Source organism: Somniosus microcephalus, chromosome 16 (assembly GCF_052327205.1).
Source record: "Somniosus microcephalus isolate GS21.2 chromosome 16, FLI_Smic_1.0, whole genome shotgun sequence".
NCBI classification, from domain to species: Eukaryota; Metazoa; Chordata; class Chondrichthyes; order Squaliformes; family Somniosidae; genus Somniosus; species Somniosus microcephalus.
Genome location: NC_141002.1, coordinates 57,745,167 through 57,759,433, shown reverse-complemented (window position 1 = coordinate 57,759,433; position 14,267 = coordinate 57,745,167). Strand labels below are relative to the sequence as shown.

General features: G+C 43.9%; 1 protein-coding gene across 3 annotated transcripts in view; it reads right to left on the bottom strand.

Moving 5' to 3' along the window:
• The window catches only part of LOC147106208 (coiled-coil domain-containing protein 91-like), a 172,315-nt gene that overhangs the window by 89,574 nt on the left and 68,474 nt on the right, over nucleotides 1-14,267 (bottom strand). For all 3 annotated transcript variants that reach the window (XM_086009098.1, XM_086009097.1, XM_086009099.1), the window contains exon 7: nucleotides 10,260-10,337. In XM_086009098.1, the coding sequence (XP_085865224.1) occupies nucleotides 10,260-10,337 (78 nt within the window). The remainder of the gene's footprint in view (nucleotides 1-10,259; nucleotides 10,338-14,267) is intronic.

Sequence of the window (14,267 nt, the reverse complement as noted above, 5' to 3'; positions counted from 1 at the left end):
AACGGGAGTACTCATCAATAATATTGAGGAAGTACACATTGCGGTCGGAGGAGGGGAGAGGCCCTTTAAAATCAACGCTCAGGCGCTCGAAGGGGCGAGTGGCTTTTATCAGGTGGGCCCTGTCTGGTCTATAAAAGTGTGGTTTGCACTCAGCGCAGACTTGGCAGTTCCTGGTCATGGTCCTGACCTCCTCAATAGAGTAAGGCAGGTTGCGGGCCTTGATGAGGTGGAAGAACCTGGTGACCCCCGGGTGGCAGAGGTCATTGTGGAGGACCCGTAGTCTATCGATCTGCGCGCTGGCGCAGGTGCCACGCGATAGCGCATCTGGGGGTTCATTTAGCTTCCCGGGCCGGTACAAGATCTCGTAGTTGTAGGTGGAAAGTTCGATTCTCCACCTCAAGATCTTGTCATTTTTGATTTTGCCCCTCTGCTTGTTGTTAAACATAAAAGCAACTGAACGCTGGTCAGTGAGCAGGGTAAATCATTTTCCGGCCAGGTAGTGCCTCCAATGACGCACAGCCTCCACAATCGCCTGGGCCTCCTTCTCAACAGCGGAGTGTCTGGTCTCCGGGCCTTGGAGGGTTCGTGAAAAGAAGGCCACGGGTCTCCCCGCCTGATTGAGGGTAGCGGCCAGGGCAAAGTCGGACGCGTCGCTTTCCACCTGGAAGGGGATGGATTCGTCCACTGCGTGCATGGTGACTTTGGCAATGTCCTCCTTGATACGGTGGAAGGCTAAGCGGGCCTCTGCCGTCAAGGGAAAAGAGGTGGACTTGATCAGCGGACGGGCCTTGTCCGCATAGTAGGGGACCCACTGGGCGTAATAGGAGAAAAACCCTAGGCACCTCTTCAGGGCCTTGAGGCAGTGGGGCAGTGGAAGTTCCATAAGGGGACGCATCCGGTCGGGGTCGGGGCCGATGACTCCGTGTTCCACAACACAGCCAAGGATGGCGAGGCGGTTTGTGCGGAATATGCACTTCTCCTTGTTATATGTCAGGTTTAGGAGTTGGGCGGTGCGGAGGAATTTTTCGAGGTTTGCGTCATGGTCCTGCAAGTCACGGCCGCAGATGGTCACATTGTCCAGATATGGGAAAGTGGCCTGCAACGCATTTTGATCTACCATCCGGTCCATCTCCCTTTGGAAGACGGAGACCCCGTTGGTGACGCCAAAGGGAACCCTAAGGAAGTGATAGAGGCGGCCGTTTGCCTCAAAGGCAGTGTACTGGCGGTCCTCAGGGCGGATGGGGAGCTGGTGGTACGCTGATTTCAGGTCAATGGTCGAGAAGACGCGGTACTGCGCGATCTGGTTGACCATATCAGCTATACGGGGGAGTGGGTAGGCGTCCAGCAGGGTGTAGCGATTTATTGTCTGGCTGTAGTCGATGACCAGGCGCTGCTTCTCGCTGGTCTTAACGACCACAACCTGGGCTCGCCAGGGGCTGGTGCTGCCCTCAATAATCCCTTCTTTCAGGAGCCGCTCCACTTCGGTTTTAATGAAAACCCTGTCCCCGGTACTGTATCGCCTGCTCTTTGTGGCGATGGGCTTACAGTCGGGGGTGAGGTTAGCAAACAGTGGTGGGGGGGGTGACTCTGAGTGTGGAGAGGTTGCACCTGGTGCGCGGCGGGCAATTTGGAAGCTGCTGGCTGCGGACTGTGAGTGGGGGTAGGGGTCCACCGTACGCCATCGTAACACTTTTAAGGTGGCACTGAAAATCTAACCCCAGCAGGACGGCAGCGCAGAGGTCAGGCAGGACCAGAAGTTTAAAATGATCGTACACGGTCCCGTCTACTACGAGTGTCACCACGCAGTAGCCGCCGATTGATGCGCCATCAATTACTCAAAAGACTGAAGTTGAGCGAGTAACAATCAGGCTTTTATTAACTAAAGAATGAAGGTCTTGTCTCGAGTGGTCGACCCGTCCAGAATACTAAGGGACTGGGAGGTAGTCACTTATATACCTGGAATAGTGGGAGGAGTCAGCCGAGGCATGTCCAGACCTGTACCTAGTGGAATACACATACAGACACAGACAGGTATGACAGTGGTTTACCACACCGATGTCCGCCGACTGGGACTCGGAGGCCATAGAAATCCGCTGTTGCGCAGGCAGGACTGGGAGAGAGCAACGCCGCACCGTGTCGGGGTGGATGAAGCTCTCCGTGCTCCCAGAGTCAAAAAGGCAGATTGTATCGTGACCATTTACCTTAATGTCCATTGTGGAACTGGCCAGTTGGTGCGGTCTCGCTTGGTCCAGTGTAACGGATGCCAGTGTAGGGGTCGGTGTGTCACTGCGGGTATCAGATGAGGCGGTGTCGGGGGCCTGCTGCGTCCCGGCTGTCGTCCAAGATGGCGGCGTCCATGATCCCCATGTGGCTGGAGGCGTCCAAAATGGCTGCTGTACCGGTGATTCGCACACGGCCGGGGAGGTCCAAAATGGCGGCCCGCATGGCCCACACGCGGCGCTGCTGGGGTTCGGGGTGGCTTTGGCCCTGCAGACGCTAGCGTAGTGTCCCTTCTTCCCGCAGCCCGAGCAGATCGCGTTTTTCGCCGGGCAGCGCGCTCTGGGGTGTTTTGCCTGGCCACAGAAGTAGCATTTCTGGCCTTGGGGCACTGCTGTCTGGCCTTGGGACACTGCTGCGGTAGTTGGGCCGTTGTTGGGGTGTGGCTGGGGTGGCACGGCGCTATGAGGCGGTCCTACCGTGTCCCAGGCTGTCATTCCCCGCGGCGTCCACGGTGCAGAGGAGTAGGCATCCATGCCCTGGTAGGCTGCATCCAACGATAGTGCGAGTTCAGAGGCCTTGTTGAGGTCGAGGTTACTCTGCTCCAACAGTCGCTGTCGTGTGTAATTGGATCTGTGGCCCGCTACAAAAGCGTCCCGGATAAGTTCCTCTGTGTACACGGCGGCCTTTACATCCTTACAACCACAGGCCCGGCCAAGCACAGACAGTGCCTGAAGGTATTCCACGGTCGATTCCCCAGGTTGTTGTTTACGACTCCCCAGGAGGTGCCTGGCGTACACTTCGTTCACTGGGCGCGTGTACTGGTCCTTGAGGAGCTTGATAGCATCCGCGTACGAGGTCGCGTCTTGGATGACCGAGTACACTCGGTGGTTCACTTTGGAGGTCAGGACATCCAGTTTGTCCTCGTCCGATTTGATTGCTTCGGAGGCGGTCAGGAATTTTTCGAAACACTTAAGCCAGTGAGTAAACTTGGTGGATGAGTCCGCCTCCCGATGATCTAAGTCCAGGCATGCTGGTGTGAGGATCTTCTCCATTATAAAAATGTTGTTAATAAAATTGATGCGCTATCAATTACTCATAAAAGACTGAGAGAGTTAGAAGAGTAACTAAAGGCTTTTATTAACAACAGAATGGAGGTCTGCCTCGAGTGGTCGACCGGTCCAGGATACCAAGGGCTGGGGAGCAGTCACCTTTATACTAGGACCTGTGGGAGGAGTCAGCCGAGGCATGTCCAGGCATGTACACAGTGGAATACAACCAGGACAAACAGGAATACAAACAGTGGTTTACCACAGCTCCAAAACCCTTTCATCATCTCTGCTGGACCTCAGGACCCCTCTCCCCTGATTTTTCCTAAACTTCCAAATCTCAAAACCCCTCTCGGTGATCACACACTCTAAAACGCATTTCCACCATTCCCTCATCCTGGAAATGCTTCCAGACTCAGACACCCCCACCCCCTCTACCACAGATTCGCAGAACTTCCCCCCCCCCACCCCCGCCAGTGCCACAAGACCCCAGGACTCTCTCCTCAAAATACTGGTAACCCCAGAGACCCCATCTCAGCACCAACAGACCCTTTCAGGTGATCCCAGGGTGACTCCCAATGTTGATAAGTCAGTGTTCCTAGTAATACGATTTGGCATAACACCCCTGTACTTACAGAATCTCTGAATCATTGTGAGTAACATCAGGGAAGATCACTTCAATTCACCGCCCCATTCCCACTCAGACCTCACCGTCCTCGGCCTCTTGCACTGTTCCACGGAAGCTCAGCGTAAGCTCGAGGAACAGCACCTCATCTTTCGATTAGGCACTCTGCAGCTCTCTGGACTCAACATAGAGTTCAACAATTTCAGATCATAACCTCGGCCCCCTATTATTTATATAATATATAATATATATTTTCCCCCTCCCTCCCACATGGCAGCTGTCCTTCATTCTGCCAGTGCAATTCACACTCCATCTAGAGCCATCCTTTGTTCCTTAACCTGTCCCATTACCACCTCTTCTTGCCTTGAATATCTCTAAATGTCGCTCAATGTCTCTTAATCTCTCCTGCTTTCTATCCTATCACAGATCTTCCCCTTTGTTCTTTCATCCCATCCCCCTTTTCCCAGCCCCTAACTTGCTTTAAAATCTATTCTATTTCCTGCTTTTTTCCAGTTCTGACGAAGGGTCTTCGACCTGAAACGTTAACTCTGTTTCTCTCTCCACGGATGCTGCCTGGCTTGCTGAGTTTTTCCAGCGTTTTCTGTTGTTATATCAGGGAAGATCTGCTTGTCCTGTTAAAAACCATTTTAAATAACTCCACATCTACACCAAATTTCAAATAATGAAATATTGTCCTGAACAAAAAGAAACTGCCTTAATACAAATAAACTTTTATTTGTGACAAGTATTACTTAACTGCAGCAGTAAAATTTCTCCAAACTCCAACCTTCCCAGCTTATACTTTGCTAATTGCTTATGCACAAATGGAAAGTTCTGACTAAGCTAATGTCCTATCCACTTTGTTTCTGTTCAACGACTCCACTGATGGCAGGAAGTTACCTATACCTCAGTTTAAAATCTAACTTTTTAAACTTATTGACGTCACAAGGCAGTCATTATGCAGATACAACTGTGATTTGCAACTCAACATAAATTTTAAAATGTTTTTCTTTATTCCTGTTCATAAGCATTCTCCCCTACCCAGCCACTGAACTTCCTTTAAAAAAAATGAAAATTCTGTGCAGAATCTACATTTCTGGTTTTCATATCTGTAATTTGGGGTCATGTAGTCCCAATTAAACTTTTACCTGAACAAACAGGGTCTCTGTATGTTTAACACAACAAATATGGTGATTGGTGCTTCATGACTTAAAACTGAATTCCATTTGGTTTGGATTTTCAGGCTAGGTCTGATGAGTGACTTCTTCCACTTATCCCGAGAATTCTTTTTTTTTTTAAAAATGGGTAGGAGAAATGTCAATATATTGGACTGTGCTTCAGATTAATCCTTCATTTGTTAACTTGGTTGGGAGGTAGGAGACAAGAGAATGGGGATAAAGGGCATGTACTCAGATTGGCAGGATGTGACAAGTGGTGTTCCCCAGAGATCTGTTCTGGGAACTCAAATTTTCACCATATTTATTAATGACTTGAATGAAGGAATAGAAAGTTATACATCCAAGTTTACAGATGACATTAAATTAGAAGGGACAGCATTTAGTGCAGATAGGAGCAGGAAGTTTCAATGGGACAGAGACAGTTAAGTGAGTGAGCAAAATTATGGCAGATGGAGTTTAATGTAGACAAGTATGAGGTCATCTACCTGAACCCAAAAATGATGAGAAACTAGGAACTGTAGATGAGAACTGGTTTAAATCATTCATCGCCTGATTTGGCTGGACCACATAAAGCACCGTCGGGTCCTGCCTGCTCTCCTCTACCAAAACTGCTCACTATTCCAGGATCATTCTGTAATGCAAAGATAACCCCCAGCATCTCTTCACTACAAACCGTCATCTTAAACCCCTCTCCCCTGCCTCCTCTACCCTCACATCCAACAAGTGCGAAAAGCTCATGGACTTCTTTGTCACAAAAATTGAGACCATCCGTTCAGCTGCCTCTGCTGCTTCCCTCCCTTCCCCTAGCCCAGTGGGCCAAAATTATCCTAAGGTTCCCCCCCACCCTAGCCCTGAACTTGCAGCTTTCTCTAGTTTCTCTCCTATCTTCCCTCGCGCCCTCTCCGAGCTCATCTTGTCCATGCGATCGACCTCCTGCTCCCTCGATTCTATTCTCAGCAAACTGCTGACCACCAATATGCATTCCTAGACCCCATTTAAGCTGATAGTGACAGTTCTCTCTCCTCATGTACTGTTCCCCTCCCCTTCAAATGTGCCATCATCACTTGCTCTCCTCAAATAACCCACCTCTGACCCCTCCATCCTTGCAAACTACCGCCCCATCTCCAACCTCCCTTTCCTCTCCAAAGTCCTGGAACGTGTTTTCGCCTCCCAAATCCATGCCCATCTTTCCCACAACTCCATGTTTGAATCATCCAATGAGGTTTCCGCCCTGCCACAGGACTGAAATGGCCCTGATCAAAGTCACAACTGAAATCCTATGTGACTGTGGTAAACTATCCATCCAATCCTTTGCGACCTGTCTGCAGCCTTTAACACAGTTGACCACACCATCCTCCTCCAACGTCTCTCCTCCACTGTCAAGCTGGGTGGGATTGCCCTCGCCTGGTTCCATTCTTATCTATCCAGTCATTGCCAGAGAATCACCTGCAACGGCGTCTCTTCCTGCTCCCACACCGTTACCTCTAGAGTCCCCCAAGATCCTTGGCCCCCTCTTATTTCTCATCTACATGCTGCCCCTCGAGGACATCATCTGTAAACACAATGTCGGGTTCCACAGGTATGCTGACAACACCCAGCTCTACCTCACGCCACATCTCTCGACTCCTCCACTGTTTCCGATTTGTCACACTGCTTGTCCGACATCCGTACTGGATGAGCAGAAATTTCTTCCAGCTAAATTTTGGGAAGACTGAAACTATCATCTTCGGTCCCCGCCAAACAACTCCATTCCCGAGTCACCGACTCCATCCCTCTTCTAGGCAACTGTCTGAGGCTGAACCAGACTGTTCGCAACCTTAGGGCCGAATTTGACACCAAGATGAGCTACCGACCACATATCTGCTCCATCACCAAGACCACCTACTTTCGCCTCCGTAACACCGCTTGACTCCGCCCAGCCTTGGCTCATCTGTTGCTGAAACCCTCATCCATGCCTTTGTTACCTCTAGACTTGACTAATGCTCTCCTGGCTTGACTCCCAGCTTCCACCCTACATAAACTTAAGCTCATCCAAAACTCTGCTGCCCGTGTCCTAACTCACACCAAGTCCCTTACACCCATCACTCCTGTGCTTGCTGACATACACTGGCTCCAACTCAACTCAATTCTCATCCTGGTTTTCAAATCCTCCATGACCATGTGCCTCCCTATCTCTGTAGCCTCCTCCAGCTCTACAAGCCTTCACGATCTCTGCGCCCTTCCAACTCTGGCCTTCTGCGCATCCCCAGTTTTAATGGGCCAACCATTGGCGGCCGTGCCTTCAGCTGTCTAGGCCTTCAGCTCTGGAATTCCTTCCCTAAACTTCTCCGCCTCTCTACCTCGCTCTGCTCCTTGAAGACCTTCCTTAAAACCTACCTCCTGGTCCAAGCTTTTGGTCATCTGTCCTAATATCTCCATATGTGGCTCGGTGTTTTGTTTGATAACGCTCCTGTGAAACGCCTTAGGACATTTTACTACATTAAAGGCACTATATAAATTGTTATTGTAGACAGATTAACTGAGTGGGCAAAACTATGGCAGACGGAGTTTAATGTGGGAAAGTGTGAGATTATCCACTTTGGATCCAAGAAAGATAAATCGGAGTACTTTCTAAATAGTGAGAAACTAGGAACTGTAGAGAAGCAAAGAGATTTGAGAGTCCAAGTACATAAATCGTTTAAAAAGTTGGTAGACAGGTACAAAAAGCAATCAAAAAGGCTAATGGAATATTGGCCTTTTTATCAAGGGGGCTGGAATACAAAAGGGAGGAAGTGATGCTTCAGTTGTATGGCGCCTTGGCCAGACCCCATCTGGAGTACTGCACTCAGTTTTACACAATACACCTCAGGAAGGATATACTGGCCTTGGAGGGGGAGTAGCGCAGATTCACCAGAGCGATATCAGGGCTTAGAGGGTTAAATTGAGGACAGGTTGCATAAACTTGGCTTGTGTTCTTTAAGTATAAAAAAAGAGGGGTGATCTGATCGAGGCGATTAAAATGTTAAAAGGATTCGATAGGATAGATACAGTGAAACTATTTCCCCTGGTGGGGGAATAAAGAACGAGGGGACATAACTAAAATTAGAGCTAGACCATTTACGAGGGAAATCAGGAAGCACTTCTTCACACAAAGGGTAGTAGAAATCTGGTATCCTCTCCCCCAAAAGGCTATGGATACTAGGACATTTGGAGCTTTCAATACTGAAATTGATAGATTTTTGTTAGGCAAGAGTATCAGGGGATATGGAGCAAAGACAGGGGGAAAAAAAAATCTGTGGTGCAGATCAGCCATGGTTTAATTGAATGTCAGAGCAGGCCCTAGAGGTTGAATAGCCTACTCCTGTTCCCATGTTCCTAACTCAATTCAAGCACAACAAAACAACCCAATCCCCATTAGATTCTTTCCAATCCATTTATATTTGCAATATTTTGTACCTCCATGAAAATAGCAGCAGTGTCAGATCACTGGAATATTGACAAAGTGAATCATTAATATTTGACTACAATTATCCTTGTAAAATGATGAAGATATGAAATTGATCAGATTTCTAAACAAAAGATATAGAATGGCACAATTAGTGGTGCAATGCCATCAATTATGGCATCAGAGAGACACGCATCGTATCTACACCAAAGAAAAGGAAAATTTATTTACATGAAATATCACATCTTCTAAAGCAGGATAATTCCCAGCGGCTTTGGGAAGAGAGCTTTTGGAGGAACTGGCTCCAGGAACTGAGCTGGCCAACAAACCTTGCTGAAAGGATGACAGTGTCCCTTTAAGAATGCTCTACCCAGAATGGAAACTTTAAAATATGCATGGTTAACAACAGCATGTTATTAACTAGGTTATTTGCCTATAACATACATAAAGATTGTTTTAAATCACAGGGTATTTGAAATAGAATTTTAATACCTTAATTAATGAAATATTTTTACATCTCATTCCAGACTTTTACTCCAACAAATGGCCAAAAGCTGATTTGCAGATTGTGACTTATCAGATTACACCAGGCAGTATTCCTGTACAATGTCACAAAAATATCTGAACCACAAATTAACCGTATCTGCCAAAGTGTCAGGTCACAAATGTTATACAGATTCATTAAGCATCAATACTTACCTTATCCTGTGTTATGAACTACTAAGTCATCTGTGTAACATAATTTCAAGTGGCTGCTTGCCAAGCAAGGTAAAGTTTGAAACAAAACTTAAGGTGCACTTTAGTATCACTATGCCAGGAGTCTTAAAGCAAGCCTCTTCTTCAAACAGTACAATGCTGCCTGTATTAATATTACTGTGCCAACCCTTTAACAGTTACACACTGACAGATAAAGAATTGGTGATACAAACATACAACAGCAAAGAGAGTAATCTTTCACAAATGTGGATCAGTTTGCCAAAAAAAATGCTTACCTGAAATAGTAAAAAAAATAATTGTGCTGTAGTGGAAACATTCATGACCCAATAGTTGACCAGTGGTCCAGGTCTTAAAATGGACAATTAAAAAAAAATATTCTCAGACAGGCCACTAGATGGAGCACCTATGAAAGCAAAACGTCTTGGGTTATGGGGAGGGGGAGAAGCAAGAAAGGCTGTGTCACAAATTTCTGCATTGATCTTTGGCATTTGTAATTAAGAGTAGGTGGTATTTTTTGATCCATAGATCAAAGTGGTATGTTCATTGATTATGTTTACATCTTCACAGACATATATAGTGGGAATTCTGTACAGCACCACAACTGCATAATGTATTTATTAATTTATTTATATTTTTGATTATTAGTTGTATATTAGAAACCACTAAGTTAGAAAATTCAATATTAAAGGATTAAAAGGTTATAAACTGTTGCTTGCTTTTTTCGATATTCTGTGATGTGATCAGACAAAAAGAACTGTTTCTTGTTGTAGCTGAAACATCTCTATGATACACTGATACCCAAAATGACACGAAAAGACAGTCTTTATTTGGTGAGCTAACAAAAATGGTGTTTTTTTCAGATATCGTTTGTTTTGAAGGGTCATTGATTCTTCTCATTTAACTTTCAAATGGATTGTGCTTTTAGTATTTGGCTAAGTTTTGTGCTTCCTATAAATTAATTATAAATTAATAGATTACTTCCTTTTGTTTTCAACTTTTGGGAACCAAGATTTTCTGAGTTACTGAAACTCTGCCTGAAGAGTACTAACCTTAAATTCTTCAGTGATAATGCTTAGAGTATCATGACCAGCTTTTCTCAGCTCTTCCAGCTCTTCTTTATGTTTCTCCTGCAAACAGAGTATTACATTTTGTTAGTGTTGACAATGAACAGTTTTGAAGAAGATTTTATTACAGAATTCAGCAATTATCAATACTACTGTGGTAACATTTTCATGTTGAGTGTGGAAATTATAACGTCTAACTGTTCATTGTGTAAGTTTTCAATTATTAACGTAAAAATAAGCACAATAATGGCAATGGTTTAAAACTGCACAAATGATATTTTAATTATTTAAGAATACACAGCCAATATTTTGAAGCTATTAAATTCTAACAAAATAATTCAAAACTTGTTTCTATGATTTAGAAAAACTTCCAACTTTCTACCTATTTCAAAGCAAAACAAGACAATTGAACTTTCACCACTATTACAAAAGATGACATCAGCAAATCGCAATTAAGGTTTCAGGAATTATTTAATTTTCACAGAAATATCAGTATGTTTGTATATTACATAAGATACACGGCACAGGAACAGGCTATTCGGCCCAACCAGCCGGCGTTTATGCTCCACTCGAGCCTCCTCCAGTCTGTCCTCATCTAACTATCAGCATAACCCTCTATTCCCTTCTCCCTCATATGCTTATCCAGCCTCTCCTTAAATACATCTATACTATTTGCCTCAACTACTCCGTGTAGCAAGTTCCACATTCTCACTACTATCTGGTTAAAGAAGTTTCTTCTGAATTCCCTATTTGATTTCTTGGTGACTATATTGATGGCCTCTAGTTTTGCTCTTCCCCACAAGTGGAAACACTCTGTATCTACTCTATCAAAACCTTTCATAATTTTAAAGACCTGTATTAGGTCACCCCTCAGCCTTTTTCAAGCAAAAAAGAGACCCGGCCTGTTCATCCTTCCCGGATAGGTATACCCTCGCATTTCTGGCATTATCCTTGTAAATCTTCTCTGCACCCTCTCCAGTGCCTCTATATCCTTTTTATAATATGGCGACCAAAATTGTACGCAATTGTAGTCTAACTAAGGTTCAATACAAGTTTAGCATAACTTCACCACTTTTCAATTCTATCCCTCTAGAAATAAACCCTAGTGCTTGGTTTGCTTTTTCTATGGCTTTGTTAACCTGTGTTGCTACTTTTAGAGATTTGTGTATTTGTACTCCTAGATCCCTTTGCTCCTCTACCCCACCCAGACTCGCACCCTCCAAGTAATAAGTGACACCTCTATTCTTCCTACCAAAATGTAATACCTCATTCAGAAGTCTGTGTTGAATTTCATTTGCCAATTATATGCCCATTCTGCAAGTTTATTAATGTCTTCCTATAATTTGTTGCAGTCCTCCTCAGTATTAACTGTCCCCCACAATTTGAGGTCATCTGCAAATTTAGATATTATGTTTTTGATTCCAAAGTCTAATCATTAATATAAATTGTGAACAACAGTAGTCCCAGCACTGATCCTTGCGGAACACCACTATCTACCTTTTGCCACTGTGAATAGCTACCCTTTATTCCTACTCTCTGCTTTCTGTCTTGAAGCCCACTAGCTATCCATTCTGCTACTTGTCCCCTAGCTCCACAATCTCTGACCTTATTCATTAATCTATTATGTGGTGCCTTATCAAAGGCCTTTTTAAAATAGATAAATTACATCTACTGCATTATCCTGGTCTATTCTGTTACCTCTTCAAAAAATTCAATAAAGTTGGTCAACCAAGACTTTACCTTTTGAAATCCATGCTATTCATTATTGTATTTTTGGCTTCTAGATGTTCTTCTATTTTCTCCTTTAGTAGGGATTCCATTATTTTCCCTACCACCAATGTTAAGCTGAGTGGTCTATAGTTCCCTGGACATGTTCCATCTCCCTTCATAACGATAGGTATTACGTTAGCTATCCGCCAGTCCTCTGGCACTACACCTTTTTCTAATGAATTATTAAATATGTGTAGTAAAGCCTCTACTAGCTCTTCCCTATATTTCTGTTAAAATGCATGAATGTAATCCATCCAGACCAGGGTTTTTTTTCCTCTGAGTTTGATTAGTTTAGTTAATATATCGTTTTATTTTAAATGCAGTTATTTCATTACTAATCTCATCATCCAATGTCATGTCCACCTGTTCTATCTCCCTGGTAAATACTGAAGCAAAGTATTTATAGAATATTTCTGCCATATCTCTATCACTGCCTGTGGTATTATCCTGTCCATCCCTTAGTGACCCTATTCCCATCCTGACCTTCCTTTTTTTATTGATGTGCCTGTAAAATATTTTACTAATTTGTTTTATGTTCCTTGATAATTTAATTTCATAGTTCTTCTTTGCCTTCCTAATTGTTTTTTTGACTTCTCTCCTAATCTGTTCACATTTTCCCTCATCATGCTCTCCCCTGCTGTCCATGTACTTAATGCATGCCTCTTTCCTTACATTCAATTTTTCCCTTATGGCTTTATTCATCCATGGTGTCTTATTAGTGTTTAGCTTGTTCTTGTTTTTTAGCAGAATATATTTCCCTAGACTCTGCTGAACACCATTTTAAATGTTTCCCATTGCTGTTCTAGGTCATTGTTTGCCAATATTGTTCTCCATTTTATTTTCCCAAATTCTTTTCTCAGCCCCATAAAATCAGCTTTTCTCCAATCTATTACCCTGGTCTTCGTCATACTCATGTCCTTCTCAATTATTATTTTAAAGCGTATTATATGATGGTCACTATTGCCCAGATGTTTCCCTACTTTTACTTCTTTTATCTGCTCTGGTTCATCCCGCATTACTAGAGCCAATAACGAATCCTCCCTTGTTGGGCTTTTTACATATTGGGTTAGAAAAGGAGTCCTGTACACATTGTAGAAACTCCATTCCCTTATCCCTTTTACCTACCTCGTCTGTCCAATTAATATTGGGGTAGTCGAAATCCCCCATGATTATTATTCTATGTTTTTTACTCATTTCCCTAATTTGTTTGTATATTTCTTCCTCCACCTCCCTTCCACTATTAGGTGGCCTGTACACAACCCCGATTAGTGTGATTGATCCTTTATTATCTTTTACCTCTATTCACATGGATTCTATTTCTGTCTTGCTGATAGCTGATTCACATTTTTCTACTGCCATTATGTTATCGCTAAGTACAGCTACTCCACCTCTCCTTTTCCCCTATCTTTTCTAAGTATGTTATACCCTGCAATGTTTAATTCCCAGTCTTGATTTTTCTGTAGCCATGTCTCAGTAATCCCTATGTCTGGTTCCTTGCAATGCATGATTGCCTCCAGCTCCCCTGTTTTATTATGGACACTGTGTGCACTGCTGTACAGTTTAACTCATTTTTGATAGCAGTTCCTTTCACTTTATTTTTAATCATCTTTTTACACTCCTGTTCTATAACTCTATTTATTCCCTGGCCATCAATGTCCTCCCTTACTTTGCTCTTTCCGATGCTCTCCTTTCCTGTTTTGTTCATATTTAGGCTGGTTTCATTTCTTGTAGGTCCCTCCCCCCATCTTACACACAATACATATTGCACACAATACATTTCTCACATCTACGGTAATACTGTAATAATTGTAAAAAAGACCTCCATGTTGCTTCATCCTGATGAGATGTTACTACACATTCAAGACAGTGAAATCTTTGTATGAATGCTCGAAGAATTTAAATGGTCACATGATCAAGACTGAAGCAGTTTGTTTTTATTTAAAAGCGTCCAATTTTATGCCCATCCATCAGTGTAACAGTGAAATAACTGATGCAATCATACACTGCTTTAGATGACAATTTGATGCAATCCCAATAAAGTGACATCATCACTTTTTCACTGAGCCAAATAGCTATATGTAACATTTTGCTCAACAGAAAAATACTGAACATCTGCGCCTGGTTTAATCAACAAGATTAATAATGGCCAAAAATTTGCTGTCAAAATAGCGGCGAGGCCAATAGCGCTCGCTGTTATTTATGTGCAAATCCCACAGCAACTTC